Source organism: Sceloporus undulatus, chromosome 6 (assembly GCF_019175285.1).
Source record: "Sceloporus undulatus isolate JIND9_A2432 ecotype Alabama chromosome 6, SceUnd_v1.1, whole genome shotgun sequence".
Classification (NCBI taxonomy): domain Eukaryota; kingdom Metazoa; phylum Chordata; class Lepidosauria; order Squamata; family Phrynosomatidae; genus Sceloporus; species Sceloporus undulatus.
Window position 1 is genome coordinate 55,798,640 of NC_056527.1, and position 24,726 is coordinate 55,823,365.

The window sequence follows — 24,726 nt, forward strand, 5'->3', positions numbered from 1 at the left end:
AAGAATACTTAATGCAGAGGAGAAAAAGAGGTGAATGTTGCAAATAATCCTTACATCTATTTCGGCAGTTTTCTTGAACTCTTCTTTTATTCTTGAATGCCACCAGTTTTCAACTTTTTTCCTAGTCTCCAATCCATATTTTTTTTCCCAGTTCCCTGTTTCACTATAAATAGTTCTGGTACAATTTGGAACGATCGTCTTCTGCCATTTTGTTGGGCCCACTACTCGATTTAACTGTTTCCTCCAGCATACAGGACATGTAAAAATTCTGTGGTAAAGGAGCCACATTCTGCAGAATATTTCAGGAAGCCTGTTTTAAAAAAAAAGTCAACTGTAATTAAAATGACAGCCTATAAAGGAAAAGAGAAAAATATCAGCCTGATAGACATGCCGTGCTTTGGTTTAAAAGTAAAACAATGATAACTTTAGAGTTAAAGGTAACTGCCCTGGGACAAACATAGGTTCAGAAAGATATCCACCTTCACCTTCTGAGATTTTGCTTTTTCAGTGCATCATCCATTCAAATGTTTAAATCTCTGTTGTGGTGCCCACTATCTACAGAAAATTCCTCTTATATGAGACCATACATTGGGTTCCCTTCTACTTTTAAGAGGCAATTTTCTCCTCTCAGGTTGCAGGTGACATGGCAGCTAAATAGTGATCCTTCTCTTGAGCTGTTGGGGCCTTTGCTGTCTGTTGCTATTCCACTACATTGTTGTTGTTGTGTGCCTTCAAGTCATTCTAACTTATGGCAACTCTAAGATGAACTTATCATAGTGTTTTCTTTGCAAGATTTGTTTGGAGGGGATTTGCCTTCCTCCGAGACTGAGAGAGGGTGCTTGCCCAAGATCATCCAGTGGGTTTCCATCACTAAGCAGGGATTCAAACCCTGGTCTCCAAAGTAGCAGTCTAATGCTCAAACCACACAGGTTGTGTATCATATAGTCACCAATCTTATTTCCCTCCTTTACTGTGTACATCAGAGCATTTGCAGTACTCACTCTGGAAAGAAGGTTGATAATTTTTTTAAATAAATAAATGTAAAAGGATAAGTACATTCATAACAAGATTCTGTTGGGACAGTGCTATCTTAAGTACTGTTTACATTAAAGATACTAGAACATGTACAACTTGTGCAACATCTTTCCAAAATACTGTAATGAATACATTCACGGGGGTTTCCAGAATGCACAGGAATCTTCAAATTTTCCCTGTTGGCTAAGACCAAAAGCCTACACACAGTCTTGATCTTGGAAATTTTGTTTTTGGACTAGGACTCCACAAATTCTCAGCCACTGTGTCCCATAAATTCTAGGAAGGTTGGACAAAAAAGGAATTTTTCCAGTTCCTGCTAGCTCAGCATCTATTCCCACAGTTGCCAACCTAATGAACCTAGTAGTACCCTCTCACTCATGTGCCTACCCAAATGGTATCGACAGGCATATTTCTGATCTTAGAGATCATATACAACCATCATATTTAGTAGCCATCAACAGCCTCTGAAAACCATCCATGTTATTAGTCATCTTTACATCTCAGAATGGTGCATTTCACAACAATGTGGATGTGAGAAGCATTGTTATCATACACACTTCTTGGTAACTTGTGTGAAACTACATTTTATAGTAGGGTCCAAAACACACTGCAGAAATAATCCAGTTTAAGACTACTTTAACTGCCCTGGCTCAATGCTAGGGAATTCTAGGAACTGTAGTTTTGTGAGACATTTAGTCTTCTCTGTCAGAGACCTCTGGTGCTACAATAAATGATAATTCCCAGGATTCCTTAGCACTGAGCCAGAACAGTTAGAGATCTCAAACTGGATTATTTCTGCAGTGTATCACTATTACCTTGTTGTAAATTATTTTACATTATTACAAACTTACTTTGGTCCTATTTATTTTTTACAAGATTTGGACTATGCGTGCAACAACTTTTGAGCAGAATTAAAATAAGACAAATAAGTGGCAAAGCCAGCGTGGAGTAATAGTTGGACAACTTTGGAGATCAAGGTTCAAATCTCTACTCAGCCACGAAAACCCACTGGGTGACCTTAGGCAAGTCACACCTTCTCAGCCTCAGAGTAAGGGAAAGGCAAACTGCCTCTGAACCAATAAAACCCTGGGATAGGTTTACTTTAAATGTGGGCCCAGGCTATTTGAAGGATCACTTCTCCCTGTATGTTTTAAGATCATCTGGAGAGGCCCTGTTTTCTGTCTCACCACTTCTCAGGCTCATTTGATGGGAACAAGAGAGAGGGCCTTCTTGGTGGTTGCTCTCAGTCTCTGGAACTCCCTCCTTAGAGAGGCCAAGTTGGCCCTGTCCTTGCAATCCTTCCGGAGGAAAGTTAAAACATTTTTGTGCCACCAGGCCTTTACAAAGTGTTGTGGTTGGGCTCTTTGTGCTATGTGGTACTGTTTTTGAAGTTTTTAAAGAATCTGTTTATATTGTTTATATTTGTTTTAATGCATTTTAGTATTTGTAATTGTTTGAATATATGATTGTTTAATTGTATGTTTTATACTTTTATATAACTTCAAGATGACAAAACTGAGGCTGTTATACTTTGGACACATCATGAGACGGCACAACTCACTGGAAAAAACAATAATGCTATGAAAGATGGAAGGATGTAGAAAGAGAGGAAGGCTGCATGCTAGATGGATGGACTCTATTCAGGAAGCAACAGGTATGAATCTGCAAGAACTAAGCAGAGCAATGGAGGAAAGGGAGTCTTGGAGCCTGTACAGACAGGCCACAATAAAGCTGCTTCGGGTCATTTTGGAGGTATGATGTTTAAATGATGCATGTGTCCTAAGAGTCCGGAAGCCGTGCCAAAGCCACGCTCCAGTCCTAAGGACTGGAATGAAGCTTTGGTGCAGCTTCTTGCCTCTTAAGATGCATGTGTCATTTAAACTGCATACCTCCAAAGTGATCCAAAGCAGCTTTATTTTGGCCTGTCTGTATGGCCCTTGGAGATGCCTCATCCACAGGGTCGCTTTGGGTCTAAATCGGCCCAAGGCGGTTAACACCACCACCAACAAAATATTTTTAACCTGAATGGTTTTTGTTGTGAGCCACCTTGAGTCCTATTATTGGGAGAAAGGCAGGATATAAAGGAATAAAATAATACTATTAAATAAATTAGAATTGCCATAAGTAGGAATCAACTTGACGGTACTGTACACAACAACCAAGGGATCTTATAGCACGTTTGAGACTAATTGAAAGAAAGAAGTTGGTAGCATGAGCTTTCGTAGACTTGAGCTTACTTCCTCCGATGCATTTGCTCCGATGTAGGCTTGTCTGCAAAGCTCATGCGACCAACTTCTTTCTTTTAGTCTCAAAACGCTCTGCAAGATCCCTTTGCATACTAATTTTCCAGACTAACATATCCATGTCTACGGCTGCATCCGCACCGCAAAAATAATCCAGTTTTAATAGTGGCCTCCACTTGTCTTGAATGTCCTCCATTTTGAGCATGACTAAGAAGCATCAATGGACATTTCTGTGAGTGCTTTTGGGCTCTATCGTGTAATGTCCTGCATTTTGAACAGAACTAAAAAGAACGAATTTAGATTTTTATATAAGTGTGTTTAGCTTTTATTTGGTAGCGAATCCCTTTGAGACCCTACCTTGGGGAAAAAACAGGGCATAAGAAAATAATAATAATAATAATAATAATAATAATAATAATAATAATAGCAGCCTCCACTTGTCTTGACATTTTGAGCATAACTAGGAAGCCTGAATTTATATATATATATATATATATATATGAGTGTGTTTAGCTTTTATTCAGCAGCGAGTCTCTATGCAGGGAGAAAAGCAGGACAAAGTACCCCATCATTCCTCACCTAATTATTATTGTTTTAAATGGGTCTTTACTAAGATGAAGAACCCAAAGCCACTACCCCCTTCTGCTCTTCCTGCTCACCTTTGCCAGCCCTCACACAGCTGCCTCAGAGTCAGGGAAACCGAGGAGAAGGAAGAAGCAGCCTGAGACCTGGCTTCTCAGTCCCACCCACCTCCCTTTTCTGTGCCTCAGATGGGCGCCGCCATATTAGTTGCTCCCAGATCGAGAGGCCCTTCTGCGCAGGCGCGCCAGGAACGCTGGCGAAGGGACGTCATTATTATGCAGAAGCCTCTTGACTCGACAGCGGCAGAGTGAGGTTCTTTTGCCTATGAATGACGCCTCTTCGCTAGCGTTCCTGGTGCGCCTGCGCAGAACGGTCTGGAACGCACAGAGTGAGCCTGAGCGCGTACTTTGAAAACGAAAGTCTTCTTGCAGCTGCTGTGGGTCCCTTCCAACCAACAGGTCGGTTTAGCTGTTCCTTTGCACACTTTTTATTGTCCTCCTCCTTTATATCACATGTTGGCTGCATCTACACTGGAGAGATAACACGGTTTGGCACCGCTTTAACTCTCTTCTGTCTGAAGGCTATGAAATTCTGGGAGTTGGAGTTTGTTGTTTGGGCCCACAACAAACTCCAGCTCCCAGAATTCCATAGCCTTCAGACAACAAACTCCAGCTCCCAGAATTCCATAGCCTTCAGACAGAAGAGAGTTAAAGCCAGGGCTCCACAACAAATTCCAACTCCCAGAATTCCATAGCCTTGAGCCAGAAGAGAGTTAAAGCAGTGCCAAACCAGGTTATCTCTCCAGTGTGGATGCAGCCCACTTTGAGGCCACTTTATAACTGTCTTGGCTCAGTGCTATGGAATCCTGGGAATTGTAGTTTGCTGTGGTACTTCTCTGACAGGGAAGGTGCTCAATGTCTCACAGAACTACAGTTCCCAAATTAATTCTCTAGCACTGAGCCAGGGCAGTTGAAGCAGTCTCAAACTGGATTGTTTCTGCAGTGTCTGTTAATTTGGACCTTTGAACTGCTATGGAATTCTGGGATTTGTAGTTTGTTACAAAGGGATGTTGCTGGTATTAGTTCCATTACATTTCTTGTGTCTTCTTGGCTAAAAATGCTATGGATGTGGGGGGAAATGGTTTAAAATGAGGGAAACTCTCTGATTGGTTCCTGCTTCCTTGTGTCCTACTATGGAGCTGCAGCATTTTGGAATAAACCCTTAAATCAGGGATGTCCTTGGCAGCTCTCCTGTAGTCTTGAAACAGAAGGGCTGTGCATTTTTTAAGCCTGGGATTTCTCATTGTTGTTGCAAAAGAGTTCAGTTCGTTTGCAGCTAAGTGTACACATATATACACTGTTGAAATAGTGCACTTTGACACCACTTTTAGCTGCCATGGCTCCAGCCGACAGTATCCTGGGATTTGTAGTTTGGTGAGGCGCCAGCACTCTTGGGCAGAGAAGGCGAAAGACCTTGTAAGGCTACAAATCTCAGTATTCCATAGGATGGCACTGCAGCAGCACTTAAAATGGTGTCAAACTGCATTATTTCTACAGTGTGAATGCACCACCAGGTAAAGCAATGCTTGTAATAAAGAAATCGTAGGGTAAACAGCAGACTGCACTTCCTGCCAAAAAAAGTGACTCTTTGCTTTATTCTGTTTCTTTGTATTGTTGTTGTGTGCCTTCAAGTCGTTGCATTGGGTTTTCTTGGCAAGTTTCTTTGAGGCGGAGTTTGCCATGGCCATCCTCTGAGGCTGAGAGTGTGTGACTTGCCGGAGGTCACCCAGTGGCTTTACATGGCTGAGCCAGGATTCGAACCCTGATCTTCAGAGTCACACTCCAATGCTCAAACCACACTGGCTCTGTATCTTTGTATACGCAAGCGTTTTATAATAAAGTATAGTTTTAGTGAAACACAGCTTATATGTTTGGAAATTTCTGGCCTTCCAGATATTCCTTAACAACAACTCCTATCATCCTTCGCTATTGAATATTCTGGCTAGAGTTGATGGGAACTATAGTCCAACAACATCTGGAGGGTGACACATACCTTATTCAATGTGTACATTTTTGCTCCTGTTTTATTGTTTGTTTGGTTTAAGCCTATTTATCTCATATGTGAATTTAACATTTTTGCTACAGTTTTATTAGATTTGTCTCTCCATGTCTGTCAGCTCCTGTATCTTTGTTGCTGAAGTGGCTAAAACAGTGTACAGGAATTTTTCTCACTACAAATTTTCTTGTAGATCTTAGGCTGCAACCACACTGCAGAAATAATCCAGTTTGACATCATCACTTGAACAACTATGGCTCAATGCTATGGAAGTTTGAGATTTGTAGTTTTGTGAGATGTTTAGCCTTCTCTGTCAGGGAGTTCTGGTGCCGTTGCAAACTACAAATCCCAGGATTCTATAACATTGAGTCATGGCAGTTAAAGTGGTATCAAGATAGATTATTCCTGCAGCACAGATGCAGCCTTAGTTGTTACCTGCAAAGGCTGCTCCCCCTCATTAGACATGAAACCCATTGGATGACCTTGGGCAAGTCACTTGCTCTCAGCCACTGGGGAAAGCAATGGCAAACCTCCTCTGAACAACTCTTGCCATGAAAACCTCATGACAGGGTCACCTTAGGGTTGCCATAAGTTGGAAACGACTTGAAGACACACAACAACAATAGTAAGGTGAGTGATAGGTACCCCAGGCCCGGGGACAGAAATTTGTCAGCCTGACCTGGATGGGGTCACACTTCCCCTAAAGGATGAAGTTCACAGTTTGGGAGTACTCTTGGATCCATCTCTACAGTTGTCATCTCAAGTGGATGCGATGGCCAGGAGTGCTTGGTACCAACTTCGGTTGATACGCCAACTGCATCCTTACTTGGACTGAAAGGACCTTGAAGCAGTGGTACATGCACTAGTAATCTCTCGTTTAGATTTCTGCAATGCGCGCTACTTGGGGCTATCCCTGTATCAAATTTGGAAACTTCAATTGGTTCAAAATGCATCTAGGTTTGATCATATAACACCAGTGTTAAAATCTCTTCACTGGCTGCCAGTTAGCTTCCAGGCAAAGTACAAGGTGTTGGTTATCACCTTTAAAGCCCTGCATGGCTCGGGCCCAAATTACTTGCGGGAACGCTTCTCCCTACATAATCTGCCCCGCACATTTAGAACATCTGGGAAGAATTTATTGGAATATAATACGAGATTAATTTCTACTTCCCACAGAGCATTTACAGCTGCAGTCCCCATTTTATGGAAAAGCCTACCAGAAGAGATCCGTCTTTTTACCAATGCAGATGCCTTTAAGAAGGCACTTAAGATGGATCTCTTCCAGCAGGCGGAAGAGGCATCATACCGTTCTCATTGGTTTGTATGGCTGAGAGGGGTTTCAATCCCTGGTCTCCAGAGTTCTAGTCCAACACTCAAATCATTTTCAAATCATTGAAACATAATCTAGGATACAGGATCAGTGTTAGCAATAGGGGTTTTTTTTGTAAAGAACATAGAAATTCAGCGTACAAGTAGTGGCCATTTGCTTTGCTGTGCAAATTATGGGCTCTGGTACATGTTAAACACCACCTGTATCTTAATCTTCTGTTCTTATCCAAATTGCTCCGTAATGTAGGTGGTCCCTAAATTACAAATGAAATGGGAAGATAAAATGTGTGGTAACCAGTGTTATCTGCTGTTCCATGGGTAAAGAAGTGAAATATGCCACAGCCACCCATGTCATCTTTCCTGTAAGTTAGGACTCAGGAACTTATGGTCCTGGGGCCAAATCTTGTCTTCCTGGGCTACAGTCTTCGACAACTTATTTGAAGTTGAATTTGATCCTCAAGTTGAAAGCATTCCCCCATTCTTATTACAAAGGAAGGCTATTGCTAAACTTCTGCTGATCTTGGGCGTCAGTGATGAAGAAATATGGGGACTGATTTTGCCCCCTCTGATTTCTGCCATCTTCTTTTTGTTCATTGTAGAGTTCTCAGAATGCCACGACAAGGCCGCAAAGTAGCCAAATCTGTTTCCACCCCTCCTCAATGTACACCAGCCAATGGATCTTCATGTCAGCTACCACAAAAGACAACTTCAGTGGACTACCATGTCTTAAAAAGGGCCCAGTTGCAACAACAGTGTAAGAAGTTGGGAATTCGTGCCACAGGAAAGGTGAGAAGAGATTGTTCCACTCTTGAACTTGTATGTCCTTTCTTTGCCCCACTCATTCCTAGTTATTACATGGAAATATGGACTTGCATGGGTCCCAGTTCCTATTCTTTGTGTTTAATGGGAGGACCAGCCTTGGAAATTTACATCATCTCACGGAAAAATAATGGATGAAGTCTTCCTGTCCTCTTCTGCATTCAGATGACAATCAAGACATCCTGCCTATAACATTCATCTTCCTTAAAGTAGAATAGATCCAATATGATATAGTGATTTACATTGTTGAACTAGAACATTGGGAGACCAGGGTTTGAATCCCTGCTTGGCCATGAAAATCCATAGTGTAACTTTCAGCAAGTCACGATCTTTCAGCCTCAAAGGGCGGCAATGGTGGTAAACCAGCTCTGAACAAATCTTGTCAAGAAAACTCTTGATAGGTTCATTTTAGGACTACCATATGTCTGAAACAGCTTGAAGGCACACAGCCACAACAAAATAGAATATTCTGGGCATACTCACAAATTGTGATCAGAGAGAGTTATACGTACAAAATGTTGAGTCCTGTGATCTCTTTAAGACTAACATATCTGTTCTTAGCATGTGCTATTACAGGTTAAATCCACTTCATCAGATGCATGAAATATAATCTTAGAGTCTCAGATGCATATTGCCAGATACAGGATCAGAACAAAACTAGATGCAGAAAGTATGAACAGTGACAGTTACATTATGAGAAGTGGCCATTAAAAAAACTTCCTGTATTGGACAAAGTGGATTGTAATCCACAAAAAGACATGCTATAATAAATCTGTTAGTCTCTTGTTTGTTTTGTTGCATAACAATAGCAAAATGAATTTAGAAAGAGCAGTTGAAATGATGCATGCATAAGACCTACCGCTGACAACTGCCATGGGGCCATCTTCATTTCCCCCATACCACAGTTCTCCAAGTTGTTGAATCTACCATTTTAATTTTCCACAATACCTCCAGTATAGCATTACTTGAAGGAACTGAAGGAAATTTAACATGGCAGCTTTTAACCACATGGTACTAGTTGGAGTGTTGTGGCTTCTGCTGCTGTCAGTAAAGCTGCCAAGTTATCCACTTCAAACCTTGGACTGCCTCCAATTGTTAAAATCTTTAATCTGCTTATATTTGTGTCCCCCCCCCCCCCCCCGCAGAATGCTGAACTTGTAGAAAGGTTGAAAGCCTTTCACAAAGAACCTCTGCTGGAAACAGGAAATGGCGAAGAAGAAAATACAAAGAAGAATGAAGAGCAAGGCCAAAAAACCCAGGTCAGTAGCTGCAGGTCTCATGATGAAACCTTCAGAAGCAGATACTTCTATGTGAAGCCATACTAGCAGGAGGATTCTGAGAACTTTTCTAAGCTCTGTTTGAATAGCCATTGGTTAAATGGGGAAAAAATCTACTGGGTTGGAAATTCTGAAGGAATGGTGTAAAAATATTTCTTGGCAAGGATGAGAATGGATGATGAAGCTTATATTTTGTTTATACTTTCACCATCCCTACATGGAGCTAGATTTCTGTTTGTCCCTTTAACACAAGGGTAGTAATGTGTGGCATTGTTAATATTTTTGAAGTGCAGCTCCCATGATACCTTACTATTGGCTATTTTGATGAGAACTGATGGGAACTATAATCCAGAAACTCCTGGAGGGCAACCCATTCCCCACATCTGCTTAAAAGACGTTGCCAGTAACAGCTACAATATGAAGCAGCTTCCTGTGTGGATTTGTAACATTTGTGTTAGAGAACAACTCTATCACCCGCACTTATCTATGATAGACAAACGGAACTACCATATTCAGAGGCAGTATATCTTTGAATAGCAGATAGCAGGAGTGAAGAACATGGAGGTGTGCTATTGCTTTCTGGCCCTACTTGTGAGCTTCCTGAAAACATCTGTTTGGCCACTGCTAGACTAAACTGACTTTTTAATCCCTGATCCAGCAGGGCTCTTGTATTCCTACTGCTACCACCTATCGCTTCTGTACCAAGTCTGGACCGAATTCAGCTGTGGCTCCTCATGAAAGTAAAAAAGGCACCAAAAAGGTAAAGGGGGAGTACAGGTGGGGGTAAGGGTCAAAACTGATCAGTATTATTTTTGGCTGGGGAATTTGGGGAGACGTAGATCAAAGAGTAATTTTCCATGCTCAAGGAAGACTGCTTCTCCACCTTTCTGTCACTAATTGTGGAGAGCATTGAGCCAATTGAATGTGAGACAGGAAGTGCTTTGAGAGAAATAAGGAAAAGCAAACAGTGGATATGGAGCCAAGCTGTGTCTCTAAGATACTGCCTCTCTAACAAACGCCACCATCTCTACCCCATTCTAGGCTCCACCTGCAGTCACTCATGTGGATCTGGTCAACGAAATAAAAACTGAGCCCTCTGAAGAGAAAACAGGTGACTAGATGGTTTCTGGGATAGTGAGCTAGGGAATTTAGGCTTGAAAGTAAAAATGTGTTGAAGGAAGGAATGTCAGACTCAGAAGAAGAGGTACTAACAGGTCAGAATTGCATAAGGGGGGATGAAAGAAACCCAAAGGCCCTTCCGCACTACATATTTATAGTGCCGTGATTTCATGCATCCATAGAATCCTAGGGATTGTGGTTTGATGAGGCACTAAAACTCTCTGGTTATGAATTATAAACATCCCTCCTTAAACTGTGAGTCTAAGGATCTCATAGGATGCAGCCATAGAATCCTAGTGCTATAACTGAGAAGTGTGAAAGGGCCCAAGTCTGTGGTTTGTTACTGTGCCAATCTACTTTCCTTTCAGACCTCGTCCGTGGGTGGTGCGTAGTCCATGGAATGATACTCTACCGCCCAGCATCCAGTTGGTCTCCTTTGTTGCTCCGTGGTGGCATGGTCTGTGTCCAAGATGGAGAGAACATTGTCCCCTTTCACCTACCTCCACTAAACATCTCTGTTCCTGATGGCTTGTCAGATAACTATGTCTGTCAGGACTGCGTGCTGAGGTAATGCAACATCCTTGCCTCTTCTCCAGAGCATAGCAAACCCCCACACATCCCCTGCCAACATGGCCACTTGTGGGATTCTGGGACTCTTACTGCAAAAAATTAACTCCTCCAGGAGAGCTTGAAGTTCTCCAGCATTCAAGCTTTAATGCCTTGGTTCACTGTCACAGGAATCAAGAAAAGCCAAAGAGATGTCTCTTGTGCCAGCAAATACCCAGAAAAGGTAGTCGGGTTTCCTTACCCAAGATTGACTTAACGAACGTGACCGCTCCTCTGGATAGCAGATCTCGGCCTTCACTCCTTGAAACCAGCATCTCCAAAGATAGGAGAAGGTGAGTAAAGTTTCCATGAAGCTGCCCATCTTTAGAGCAGGGATGGGAATTCTGCGCCATGGGCTCATGTGCCTCCCTAAAACTTTAACCTATCTGCTGACAAAAAAAAGTGACAGCATTTTTTGATATTTGCCTTAATGGCTCTCCCTTCACCTTGTTTTGTCCTCCATTAAAATCCCAAAGAAGACTTACAAAATCAAAAGATTATTTCTGGCCAGTTTCAGATTTCTTTCTTTGTTTTGTGTTTTTTTGGGTTGATGTAGCCCGGTGTCGTCCCAGGAGTTGAAAATTGGTTCTGAGACATATGGAACTTGCCCAGTCCTCCTTTTCAGATTATATGTCTATGAAAAGAATGATCATGGAGACAGAAACGTCTGGTCAAGTGGAATGGTACCATTAGGGGTGGTGGAATGGATGAGGGTTTCAGGCAGCAATTTCAAAATTAAAACAAACTCCTGGTGGTCTCTCAGTGGTGGACTGCAGACAAGATTCACATTCTGACCACACCTTATTGCAAGGGTAAGCAGCCTGATTTCTCAGATGTTTGGGACTCAAAAGCCCATCAGAACTAACCAGCTGGTTCAATGGTCAGGGATGGTGAAAGTTGTAGTCAACTTGTGCCACTTCTCGTGTCGTTCAGTGGAAACATTCAGATGTCCCTAATGGGGCAGTGTTTCTTGTTTTCATGGTAGAAGTGTATCATTTCCCATCATTATGGAGCTGGAGTGAAGGATACGTCTTTTTATTCATGTTTTTAGTTTTAGAAAGTGCAGTTGAATGTTGAGATTAGCTGATATATACGCAAAATATATTTTCTTACAGCCAACTGCTCAAAAAACACAAACGGCATTATTTATAATTTTGTGAGTGAATAAAATTATAGATGATGGCATATTTATGAAATTTACAGAGTGATTCTGGATATGATTGCTCAGAAATTAAACCAAATCTGTATGGTAGGGTAGATTTCTTGTCTTTAAAAAGAAAGTGTATCTTGATACAACAGGACAAGCTGGGTTTTTTTTGTTTTGTTTATTACATTTATATCGTACTTTTCTCCTGCCAAGGCAGCTTACAATAACGAAACAGTTAAAACTACCATGAGATTTTTCAACTCCGGTGTGAGTGAGAGATGATGAGCAGTCAACATCTTAAAATTTGTGTAAGAAATCACTGTGCAACATTATACACTCTTTGTTTTCATTTCTTTGTGAAGCAAAACACCTCCAAGCAGCAAATGCAAAAGTCCAGGGTTATTGGCCAAAAAACTATCCAGTCCTTCTGTTTTTACAAAGTTCATGCAGCAACATCCCCCATAATCAAAGTTTGCATTAAAACTGTGAGTGCATCTTGTGCAAAAACCAGTCTTGCAATGGAATAATCCTTTCAAAAATGCACAAAACCCCATTTAGCCTCAACCAACAAGAAGAGTTTTGAGATATTTTGTTATTCGATGTGAGGGCAACATAAGTAAAGATTTACATTTGTTCTCCCAAGTGCAAAAAGAATGGTAGCCTCAAAAGTATACATGCTTTAGTTTGTACAAGCAAAAATGGAAATATATCCAATATGAGAAAGGGAGGTGCCAGGTATGGTCTATATAATACTTGAATGCAGAAACGCATTTAGGTTCTGAGTGCTGTACATTCTACAGGAATCATCACTCTCTACTACTGTAGATTATCTGACTTGAAAGAATTCATAGACACTTTGAATGAGTAAAAGCTGGTCTTAAAAACATTTTGCTTGTTTCAAATGAGGGAGTGTTTTGTAGGGTTTTCTTTTTAATGTGTTCTTCTAGATGTCCATTTTTTTCCCATTGGAAAAGCTGATGGAGAGGGAGAACCAGTGTCATTTTTCTGTTTTTTTCCCTGCTCCTAGACCTTTCCCCTGTCTGCTTTAGAGAAGAACTTTTACCGGGTCTCTGTGCAAGTTGCTGCTCTAGGCTTCCCTCCATATCAGGGGTGAGCAATTTGAGGCCAATTCCTGATATTGGGTTACAACTCTCATGAGCCCCAGCCAATATGGCCAACTATTGTGAATGGTGGGAGTTGCCATCCAAAGTTCATTTATAACCAAATAGGAATAAATGTGCCTCCAATTTAATATTTTGTGCACATGTGTACACATCTTTTGTGAGACCTCTGGGAAAATGTTAGTACCAGTATGCATTGTGAAGTAGTGGTAATTGTGATGATTTGTATCTGTGGCGCGTTACAGACCGCCTGAAAGTGGCGGTCTGCTGGCACTGCCAGTTGCTGCGTCTGGGAACTGCAGCAGCCAAACCACATGGTTCCCGGACGCAGCAAAAAAGAAGCTCGAAAATGGCGCTTCTTTCTGCTCCTTGGAAGTGATGCCGCGAGGTGCTAGTTGGGCACTCGTGGCGTCCGGACGCTATGCGTCCGCAACATCAAAATGGCGGCACCCCGTGTGGACGTGCTCTGCGCGTACTAGGGTTGAGGGGCGTCTAGAATAGACGCCCCTTTCTAACCCTAATACACCCCTTTCTAACCCTAGTATGCACGGAGCATGTCCTTTCTGCACGTGTGTAATGCGCCTATGTTGCAAAGAAACAAGTACCAGAAAACACTGCACTTGTGGTAAAGATCTTGTTCCTTCTATCAGGCCTGTTTACCCTTGTGTCAAAAAGACAAAACCTGAATTAGGACAGTATTTTCTTCTACTACAAATCCAGTCCCACCCCCTCAAATCCAGCATGGTCATGGTCATGGGAATTTTAAATAATAATAAACCATTTATTTATATACCACTTTTCCTGGAGATCAAAGCGGTTTACAGTAATTAAAATTATGACCGAAGCCATAATACAATGTAAAAACAGTTAAAAATACAAATTTTGGTAGTTATAGTCCAAAATAACCTTACTAGGCTCTGGCCAGTCTGTTGTCCCTTCATGTTAGAAAGTGGTTGCTTTTAATATAATAATAATATAATAATTTATATTTTCCTGCCTCTCCCAGATGGATCGAGGCGGGATTCCAATCTAAAAAATACATACAAACACATCAATAAAATACAATGACAGTGATAATTCCATTTAAAAAGAACACATCGTCAAGTGACAATGGCAATAAAATTATACAATGATCAAGGAGTAGAGCGATGTCTCTTAGACAAGATCAGGTGGGTAAGGTTGCCAGAAGAGATCTGTCTTAAGTGCCTTCTTAAATGCCTCCAAGGAGGTAATAAGATGGATCTCTTACAGAAGACTATTCCGCAATTTCAGAGCAGCTATAGTAAAAGCTCTTTGGGAAGTCGATACAAGTCTGGTTGACTGATGCTCTAACAGATTCTTCCCAGTTGTTCTGAGAGTTACTTTAAGTAAGAAGAGTCTTGCATAGGATAGCTTATATATATATTATGTTGTGCCATTTATCTGGTGCTATTTAAGCTCTTTTGTTTTCTGGCTCTGTAGGACCAGAGAAATTAGGAAACTCTACCAGGCCCAAGAGGACCAGGCTTATGCTCAGCGGGTGAGTGTCAAGGGGTGGGAAAAGGAGCCATATCTCCAGTAGCAGTGCTGCTCTTCACATGAGAAAGGCCATTGCTGCTTGTTTGAGGGGATTAGTACCACACATGATGAGGACAGCCACAAGTATATATAGCTTTAAAAGGGAATTACACAAATGTGTGGAAGTTAAAGATTATCATTGGTGCTTAATCATGATGGCTACCTCCAGTACTCAGTATGGGAACGTTCTTAATACCAATTCTGGGGAACAGCATTATTACATCCATGTCTTCTGGGATTCTGGGAAAGCAGGAGCAAATGGCCCTTGGGTCAGATCCAGCAGAGTTCTTCTTTTATGGGTATATCCTGTTACTCACATCCCTGAGTCTTTCTCCGAAGGTAAGAACTGCCTCAGAAAAAAAGAAATGGTTAGTTCAGGTAACACTAGGCTGCCTCGTATAAATGACAATCGAGTGTTTGATTTGGAAGCAGAGTAGGATGACATTTCTGTACAATAACAATAAATAAGGATGACTTATTCACTGAGGACAGAGTTTGGAAAGTCACTTTTTTGGACTGTAGTTCCCAGAATCCTAAAGCCAGCATAGTCCAAACAGCTATATATGACAGGTATATAGAGAAGAGTAGTGCTATGATTCCCCTGTAATTGCCATAGTAGCACCCTAGAATTATGGGACTTGCAGTTCAAGGGGGGAAATTTAGAATTCTCAGCCAGAGCTCTAGTACCTCATCAAACTATAACTTCCAGGATTCCATAGGCTGCAACCATGGCAATAGAGGGGTTTAAATGTGTTTTAACTGTGTAGGCTGAAGGGGCCTCAGCAGCTGTATGTAAGAGGAGTATAAGGTTTTATATTGGACATAGGATTGTGGCTTGGATCTGCTCCAACCATTCTTTTTCATGCAGGTGGATGGGCTCCTTTCCCAGATGGCCCGTGGTGAACTTGGTATGGACCTAGCTCTGCGTCCCCTTCAGCCCCTGGTTGTCCATTCCCCAGCTCCTTTTGAGAGATAAGTGTATGTAGAAGATGGGCAAGAACTGATGAAATGCCAGCGAAGGACAATCTAACAGAAACACTTTCTTGTAGCCTAATATTTGTACGCACTACGAAGGACAATCTAACAGAAACACTTTCTTTTAGCCTAATATTTGCACACACTCTTTCAGGATGTTCTTTTTCGCCTTTTAATTGTCAGTTGTAATAAAAAGGTCCTTGAAAATAAATTGTGGAACTTTTCTGCCATCACAGTCTGAAATGAGATATTAACAGCTGTTCATTTAATTTATTTAGAATTTAAAAAAATAAATATTTGGCTAATTAAAATCCACAATGAGACCAAATAGCAGTTGACATCTGGGTTTCCACGTCATCTTGGTTTACCTACTCTGTTTCGTGCTCCATATGATTTGGGTATGTTTTCCCTGTTCTCATAGCAGAAGATCGATTCTTGTCCTTTTAAATTCTCTACTATAGAAAGTACATGCACCTTTTAGATTGCAACTTTCTCTTTCCTACAAGGAACTCTGAGATTCTGCTTGCCCGTCAGGGTTTCATGCGATAATTACTGTGACTGAGGGAAGAGCACACTTTAGGCTTCCTTGATCTATTTTAGAGTGGTTTTGAAAAAGCAAAAAACTAGAAAACCAAATCTACCAACCACAGCTTGTTGCAAAAGGCATACACTTGGAATTAGGAATTCTGAGCCAAAGGATTTGTTCTGAGTACCAAATCTGAATAAAGCTCACTGTTTGTCCTCACAAATACCTCCTAATTATCCCACATTTCTTCATTTCAGTAATATGTTTTAAGGGGGGAAATGATATTTTGTTGCTACTATTGATAATTGTGACTCAGAAGTCTTTGTTAAAATGGTAGCAAGATGGAGAGCTCAGGGTTTATTCTATGCTTCTATTCCTACTGGTTCCAAAGAAATCTTCTCTATTATCTGCTTGGCATTGCATGTTATTTTGTACAACGATGTTGCAATGTTGTAGAAAGTGATGGCACAGTGCCATCACACCTTGTCCCTGAGGTGTGATGCACTGTGGATCAAACCAGAATGGACAAAATGTATGTTCATAATGGTGAAAGTCATTACTAAAGCTGGGGTCCAGGATGGCTCATGAAAAAAAATCTGCAAAAATAAAATGTTAAAGCCCAAATTAAAATAATCACATTTAAACATAGATACAAACTCACTTTAAAATATACATAAGTTAAAAATGAAGCACACACATCCCATAAGCAGCCTTCCTGCAATTAATTACAAATTAAAAATCCTTGAACAAAAAGGTTTTACATAGTGGCGAAAGGGGCCAGCCTAGCCTCCCATGGAAGGGAATTCCAGAAAGTGGGAGCTCCCACTGGGAAGACTCTTTTGTGTCCTTACCAAACAACCCTGTGATGATGACAGGACCAAGAAAAAGCCCTCCCCTGTGGTTCTTAAGACTGGCAGTTTCATATAGACAGTCTGAACCTAAATTGAATAGGGCTTTATAGGCCATGACTAGCACTCCGAATTCTGTCTGGAAAAAGCAAACTTTTTAACAAGGGATCCTTATAACTGGTCCCAGTCAGCATTCTGGCTGGAGTATTTTGAACCCACTGAAGTTTCCAAACAGTTTCCAAAAGCAGCCCATCATAGAGTGTTTTACAGCAATCCAAACAGGATGGAATCACGACATGTATTACCATACCCAGATCTGGCTTCTTAAGGAACAGCCGCAGCATGCTACACAATCACAGAACTATGATTACACTCTAATTACCCTCCATCCACCCTATAGAATCCTGGGATTTACAGTTTAGGGAGGAATATTTAGAATTCTTAGCTGGAGAATGAGTGTCTTACCAAACTACAAATCTAGGATTCCATAGGCTGTTGCCATGGCAGTTAAAGTGGTATCATCATTCTATAACTGTGTTGTGTAAAAGGGACCAACAGTACAGTACCTTCTAGTTGCCAGCAAGTCCTGTAGCTGTGGTCTGGAATACTAGATGCTGTTGACAATACTTACAGCTAGATGCAGCTGGCTCTAAAGCATCTATACATCTTCGTGTGTATACAGTCCTTAATTATCGATAGAGAAGTCAGGTAGTTGCTCCCAATAATACACTATTAATATAAGGTTATAAAGACTGAAAGGTACCAGTAATGTTTTACATTTTCTATTTCTTTTTCATCTGTTTTAAAAAATAACCTTGTTCCCGATTAAAACTTATACTGGTTGAGTTTCCCTTAGTCAAAATCCTTGAGACCAGAGACCAGCATGGGAATCCATACTTCTGGAGAATCTCTGCATTTTGTTGTTCAGACCTTTTCAGTTTCTAGCCATGGATATTTTTCAAAACATGTAGGCATTCGTCAGTAAATATTTCCAAAGGGTTTGTGTATCTATTGTGTTCATGGGATGTGAGTTTCGTATCCTCTTTGTGATCAGCATCTGCAAAATGAATTATGCCTAACAATAAGTTAAGAGTAAAGAATAGCACACACTGTCTCTTACTCTTAACTTATTATTAGATATAATTCATTCTGCAGCTGCTGGTCACAAAGGCAATGCAAAATTCATACTCCATGACTACAAGAGATAATCAGCACTCTGGAAATATTTATTACCTAATGATACATGTTCTGAAAAACATCCTTGCAGTCCCAATGGGTGGAAGCTGAAAAAGTTTGAACAACAAAAGCAGAGATTCCCCAGACATGTGGATTCCTATACTCCCAGCATGTACTGCACTGGCAAAGAAAAACTGAAGAGTAAAGCTATGATTAAAGTTAAGAGTAAATTAAATACAAGCATTTATTCAGAAATAAATACAAGCATTGTGGTTCGAGTGCTGGACTAGGATATGAGGAAATCACAGTTCATTTCCCTGTTTGGCCATGTAAATGTACAGTCTGACCTTGGTCAAGTCACACTCTTCCAGCCTCAGAGAAAGGCAAGGGCAATCCCCTGCTGAACAAATTCTGCCAAGTAAACCCTATGATAGCTTTGCCTTAGGGTTGCCATTATCAGAAATTACTTGAACACATACAGGAACAACAATGAATAACATTGTTGAGAGAGGAAGTAGACTGAATCTATGAAAGCTCACGCTGCCAACTTCTTTCTTTCACTTAGTCTCAAAGGTGCTACAAGATCTCTCTACATACTGATTCTACAGACTAGCATTGTGTTTGTCAACAATGCAGCTCTCATGCCTGTATGTGAAGAAGTAAGTCTGGTTGAACATAATGTTTGTTACTTATTCCCAGATATATGTACATAGGATTACTGCTGAAATGGTTGTACAGTATTTATTTCTGGTCTTCCTTTTAAAATTGCAGAATTTCAACCAAAATGTTAATAATTAAGTCTGGGCTTTCTTTTAAAAGTTCCTAATAATAATCTGAGGTTAGGACTGAGAATGATTAAAGATAGGTATGAATCCCATTTCTTTTCATTTTAAATTTAAGCTAAGACTGGAGGGATGTGTGTTAATCGCATCAAAATCTTACCAGTCTAATAGAAATCTATTCCAGGCTATAGCTTGCTAAAGGTAGCAATCTTAACATGTCCATACTCAGTAGGTGTTGGTTTGCGTATCTTTCCAAAAATACGTATTCATGTCATTTCTTGTTTGGTCATCTTTTTTGAGGTTCCCAGCCTCGGGAAAAGGCAATGACAAACGTCCACTGAACAAATCTTGCCAAGAAAACCGCATGATAGGGTCACCATCAGTTGGAAATGACTTGAAGGCACACAACAATAACAACTGTGGAAATATTTTATTTTGGGGCAGGGAGAGCTCCACCTCATAACATACTTGTAGTCTGAAAAGTAACTGGGACTGTTGTTGTTGGTAGTGTGTGCCTTCAAGTCGTTTCTGACTTATGGCGACCCTCTCACAGGGTTTTCTTGGTGAGATTTGTTCAGAGGGGGTTGGCCTTTACCTTCCTCTCAGGCTGTGACTTTCCCAAGTCACCCAGTGGGTTTCCATGACTGAGCAAGGAATTGAACCCTGCTGAGTTGTAGTCCAACACTCAAACTACTAAACAACATTAGCTGGGACCTTTTTCATTTTCCCCAAATGGCTGCACTCGTACCATACTGCCATCCTTTGGAGGAGCAAAAGATCAGGCAGTATTATATTTTGCAGTCCAGAGCTTACCCACATTTGCTTTAGAGAGAAATAAGAAAACCCTATGGAATTCATAGTGTCACCACAAATCAACAGGCAACATGAAGGCACAAACACACAGAATCTTAACTTACCCATTTCCAAAATGCAGAATTTGATGAGTTCATAGAGTTGGATCTACATTTATTAATACTTAGAGTAGTCCTACCAAGATAAATAGGACTTTCCAGGCCCAGCTGAAGCTATAATGATCTCAAATATGAATTAATTTGGAGCCAGTAATGTTTTGACTTTCATTTCACTAGTAGAGGAGGCTGCTTTGATTTAAATTTTCATTCCTGTTAAGCTGTTTGCTTCCAGTGATCATTCCCAAAGGCAGGCAGCCCGCAATCTGACTTGTTAATAGAAAACAAAAAAATCAAGCTGTTTCCCATTTCCAAAAGGTCCCACTAAATTTTCAGGGTCATTTTGGAGTACTTGGGCATTTGGGAGACAAGCTTGTGGGTGAGCATGATAAGACATACACAGTTCAGTGGAAAATGTTGCAGACGTATTTGACAGAGAGAGAGAAAAAGGGGGAAATGTTTCCAAATATGACAAAGCTCTGATCTTGGGCTTTCTAATCTGCAGTAACAAGTGTGCACATCAAAATGCCAGCTGGTCTCTTGAGGAATCTCGATTTGATTCTTTGTGCTCACAAACAGGAGTATGCAGTCTGAGAGTGGCTCATGGAGAATCCTGCTGGGTTTTCTAAATCTGCCTTCGCCATCTGCATTCTGGTGCCAACAGTCTGATTCCTGTCTTGGCTGTGCGTTTGCCTTGCCCTGTTGCAAGTTGTCTTGTTCCAGTATTGTATGGTTTTACTTCTCTTTTTAACCTTTTCTTACTATTAATGAATAGGAAAATTAAAAAAACTGAACTGAGGATCATCACATAATAATATTAATTACTATTATTATTATTTTATTTCTTTTCTGCCTCTCCCCAAGGCTTGAAGTGGGGTACAACATGTTAAAATATAAAACACATTTTAAAAAGATAACACATAAAACCAACAGCTAAAATAAAAACATACTTATGTCTTATGTAAAAACCTACCTATGTAAACTTACTTTAAAAATACTTATTTTTTTCTTATTGTAGAGTTATTCTTGTTATTGTATTTTTCAGGGATGGGGGGGCAGCACCTGCAGGATTTCCAACTTGGGGTCCTGTGCACTTTGATTGGAGGCAGAGGGATTAACTTGTTACTGCTCTGCCTTAGCTAGCAAAGAGCCCTGTTGTATTTAGTAAGATTTATAGACCCTACTTCACCTGTAAAGTTGTTGTGCTAAACTAGCCAACCACAGAAAAGTCATCTTTGAATAATCTCCCATGGTTACTCTCTGTTCCTGTGATGCCTCCTCTGTGCTATATAATTTTTCAAAGTATTCTGGATCTTTTGGACTACTGCTCTCATCATCTATAACCACTACACTACGTTGTGGTCAGACACATCTGGAAGGCCCCAGAATTAGGCCTTCCATCTGTTAAATTCCATGGCTATTGCTCATGGGAGCTGAGCCACAAATTTTAATGGGATGTGCCACTAATCATTTGGCTTGGCTCCTTTCAGCTGTACCACAACTGTACGTTTTGTTTAACATATCAATATGATTCAAGGGCGATGGGAAAAAAACTTCATGTATCCAGATCCCATGGACATTAACTCCCAGAAGCCCCAGCCACTATAGTAATAGTATGAGATGTAGGAATTGTAGTCCAAAAACAATAATGAGGCCTAAGTGCTTCCCCATCTGTGCTGTATGCTTCTGCAGTAGAGATCATATGTCCTTGGAATAAAACACCCACATATTTGCATAAATGTCATATTTGTGTATCATCTTAAAGAGGTACATGATGGAGCTTATATGTGAAGCTGTCTGAAGTGTGTGTATGTGGAACCTGAAATGATCAAAGGTCTACGTCTGAGAAAGTTTAAAAAACAGAAAAAGGAAAAGGTTCCAAGAAACTGATTTAAGTCATACATAGAGAAAGTAATTCATGCTTCTTGAGTCACAGTGCAGGAGAAACAGGCTCTCTAAGCCAACTAGTCATGTCTGCTTCTGTCAACAATGACAGTTGTTGCTTTTATTTATTTTTTTGACCTAAAACGTACACAAAGAATGAACACATGGGTCTTCAGCAGTGAGAGAAGTGAATACTTGGTGTTTCACGTGTCTCAGCTTAATTATTGCTTAAAATGGCTGATCTGTCATGCTGATATGGACACGTATTTATTATTATTATTAACCTTTATTTATGAAGCGCTGTAAATTTACACAGCGCTGTACATACAATCTTTTTAGTTAGACGGTTCCCTGCCCTCAGGCTTACAATCTAAAAAGACATGACACAGAAGGAGAAGGGGGTGGTGACGGGAAAGGGTAAGAGGTCCAGCAGTTCCTCTCAACCTCCGAGGCCTGGACCAAGGCAGATGGACTGAAGGGAGGGCTTGGCTTCAAAATGGAAGGTTAATCATTATCCAGGGAAAATACATACTCACAAGTAGGATAATACATATACAGTACATAGCAATACAGGAAATGGATCAATAAACAGCCAACAACAGAACATCAGATAGTAAGCGACAATTATGCGATGCCTGGGAAGGCTTCTCTGAATAGGATGGTTTTCAACTCCGTTTTGAAGCTGGTTAAAGAAGTGATGGCTCTTGCTTGTGGAGGAAGAAGGTTCCAGGAGTGAGGGGCAGCAAGTGAAAAGGGGCGAATCCGGGATGGGGCAGAGGAAATCCTGGGCTGGGACAGGAACCCTTGACTACCAGAACGGAGGGCCCTGGTGGGAAGGTGAGGAGAAAGAAGGTCAGATAAGTAAGGAGGGGCCAGTCCATGGAGGGCTTTGAATGTCGACAGCAGGAGCTTATACTGAATGCGGAAAGGGAGAGGGAGCCAGTGAAGGGATGCCAACACAGGAGAGATGTGGTCAGAGCGGTGGGTGGAAGTGATAATGCGTGCAGCTGAATGCTGGACAGAGATTAAAGGACGGAGGTGAGAAAAAGGAAGCCCAGCCAGGAGGACATTACAGTAATCAAGTCGTGAGATCACTAGGGCATGGACCAGGATCTTGGCAGTAGAGGCGGAGAGATATGGTCGGATTTTGGCAATATTGTACAAAAAGAATCTACAAGCCTTGGCAGTGGTCTGGATCTGAGGGATACACGACAGAGAAGAGTCAAAGATAAAACCAAGACTGCGGGCTTGCTGGACTGGTTGAATGGAAATGTTGTCCACAGAGACAGAAAAGGAGTGTTGAAGGTTGGGCTTAGGAGGAAAGACAAGAAGCTCCGTCTTGGACATGTTGAGCTTCAAACGCCGATGGCGCATCCACTGTGAGACAGCTGTAAGGCAAGACGAGACTTGCTGTTCAAGCCTTGGAGAAAGGTCAGGGGTGGAAAGATACAGCTGGGTGTCATCGGCATAGAGATGGTAGGAAAAACCAAAAGAGCTGATGAGTTTTCCTAAGGACAGTGTGTAGAGAGAAAACAGAAGGGGACCCAGAACAGAGCCCTGGGGAACTCCAACAGATAAGGGAACAGGAGAAGAAGTCTGACCACCTGCAACTACTGCAAAAGATCTGCCAGACAAGTAAGATCTAAACCAGTCGAGAACAGAGTCTGAGAACCCAAGGTCAGAGAGTATGTCAATTAGGAGACAGTGATCAACAGTGTCTTCACTTCAGTATTCTTTTGCTTTTGCTAAGCTAGACAAGGGCAGCTGAAGTTAAGACATGTATGCATGTCTGTTTATGTTGGTGATGCTTCTGCATGGCACTGGTTTGGGGCAATTATCCCTTGATAATTGCCAGGAGATTGCAATCTTATTAATTGCTCCTTCCAGCAGCAAAAGTAGGATAGCTGTCATTAAGATTTCTCAGTAAAATCATTAAACTTTGGCTTTTCTCAGGAGCTGCATCAGGTAGCAAAGAAAATGACAGAACTACGAGAAGCTGTTCACATCTCTGTAGGATGATAATATGATTAGCTCAAATCTATTTTGGATTACTTAGAAAGCAATGCAGGCTATTATCTCAGCTGAACCTAGTGTATATAGTAAAGAAGAATAGTTGTCTGGAAAACTAAATCTTCCCTGACTCAATACCCTCTGAATGTGATCGACACCAAATCCCATCACCCTGGGTATAGATTGTGAGAGTAATGATTCAAAACATCTGGAAGAGACCCACTGAATAGCACAAATATTATGTTTCTGATTATGTTCAGACACTTACCTTTGAGGGGATAATAGCTGTGGTTTTCCATTTGATCACCCTACTTTTGTGGCAGGATTTGTGTTCTTAAGTTAAAGAGGAGCCCCAACATGTGTTTACTGATTTGCAGTTGATGTTTTCTACCATTTGTGTTCTAGCAGTCATCTATAAATTCTCCAGGGATCCATAAATCATTTCTTAAGTTCACTCTCTTTGCAAAGGCATACATGTTATTATAAGCTACCAGGAACTTTTCAATCATGTCAAAGGAGTTAACCCCCCTGCAAACATTTGTCATTCTACATCACTGAAAATGCTAGATAAAAGATGTGTGTACATATGTTGGATTGATTGGTATCCAGTAGGTACAGGGCCTTTTTTGTCGTAGCCTTGAAATTCTGAGTTGTACTAGACAAAACAGTGTGGGATAAATGTTGACATTTCCCAGAACTACAACTGATGAGTCCTACACCAAATTGT

The 24,726-nt window shown here is 41.0% G+C and overlaps 2 protein-coding genes across 6 annotated transcripts in view; one reads left to right on the forward strand and one right to left on the reverse strand.

Annotated features, from left to right (window-relative positions):
- The window catches only part of LARS2 (leucyl-tRNA synthetase 2, mitochondrial), a 66,658-nt gene extending 62,579 nt beyond the window's left edge, over positions 1-4,079 (reverse strand). The window contains exons 1-2 of one of the 2 annotated variants that reach the window (XM_042474848.1): positions 3,938-4,079; positions 55-310 (exon numbers count right to left, since the gene is read on the reverse strand). In XM_042474848.1, coding sequence (XP_042330782.1) covers positions 55-288 — 234 coding nt within the window. In that variant the 5' untranslated portion in view covers positions 289-310; positions 3,938-4,079. Of the gene's footprint in view, positions 1-54; positions 351-3,937 lie in introns of both variants that reach the window. The other variant, XM_042474847.1, reaches the window with a different exon arrangement.
- A 65-nt stretch (positions 4,080-4,144) lies between these two features.
- LOC121934397 (developmental pluripotency-associated protein 2-like) lies at positions 4,145-16,114 on the forward strand. Of its 4 annotated transcripts, none has more exons than XR_006104614.1 (10): positions 4,145-4,318; positions 7,844-8,030; positions 9,209-9,322; positions 9,999-10,100; positions 10,382-10,451; positions 10,828-11,026; positions 11,197-11,358; positions 11,622-11,877; positions 14,795-14,852; positions 15,759-15,829. XR_006104614.1 is itself a non-coding variant. In XM_042474850.1 (9 exons), the coding sequence occupies exons 2-9, from the start codon at positions 7,854-7,856 to the stop codon at positions 15,864-15,866; spliced, it is 990 nt and encodes a 329-aa protein (XP_042330784.1). In that variant the 5' UTR covers positions 4,145-4,318; positions 7,844-7,853; the 3' UTR covers positions 15,867-16,114. The 4 variants fall into 4 exon arrangements, 2 of the variants coding, with proteins under 2 accessions (XP_042330784.1, XP_042330783.1); XR_006104615.1 differs by having other exon boundaries at positions 10,002-10,100; XM_042474850.1 differs by lacking the exon at positions 11,622-11,877 and having other exon boundaries at positions 15,759-16,114.
- Positions 16,115-24,726: the final 8,612 nt, after the last annotated feature.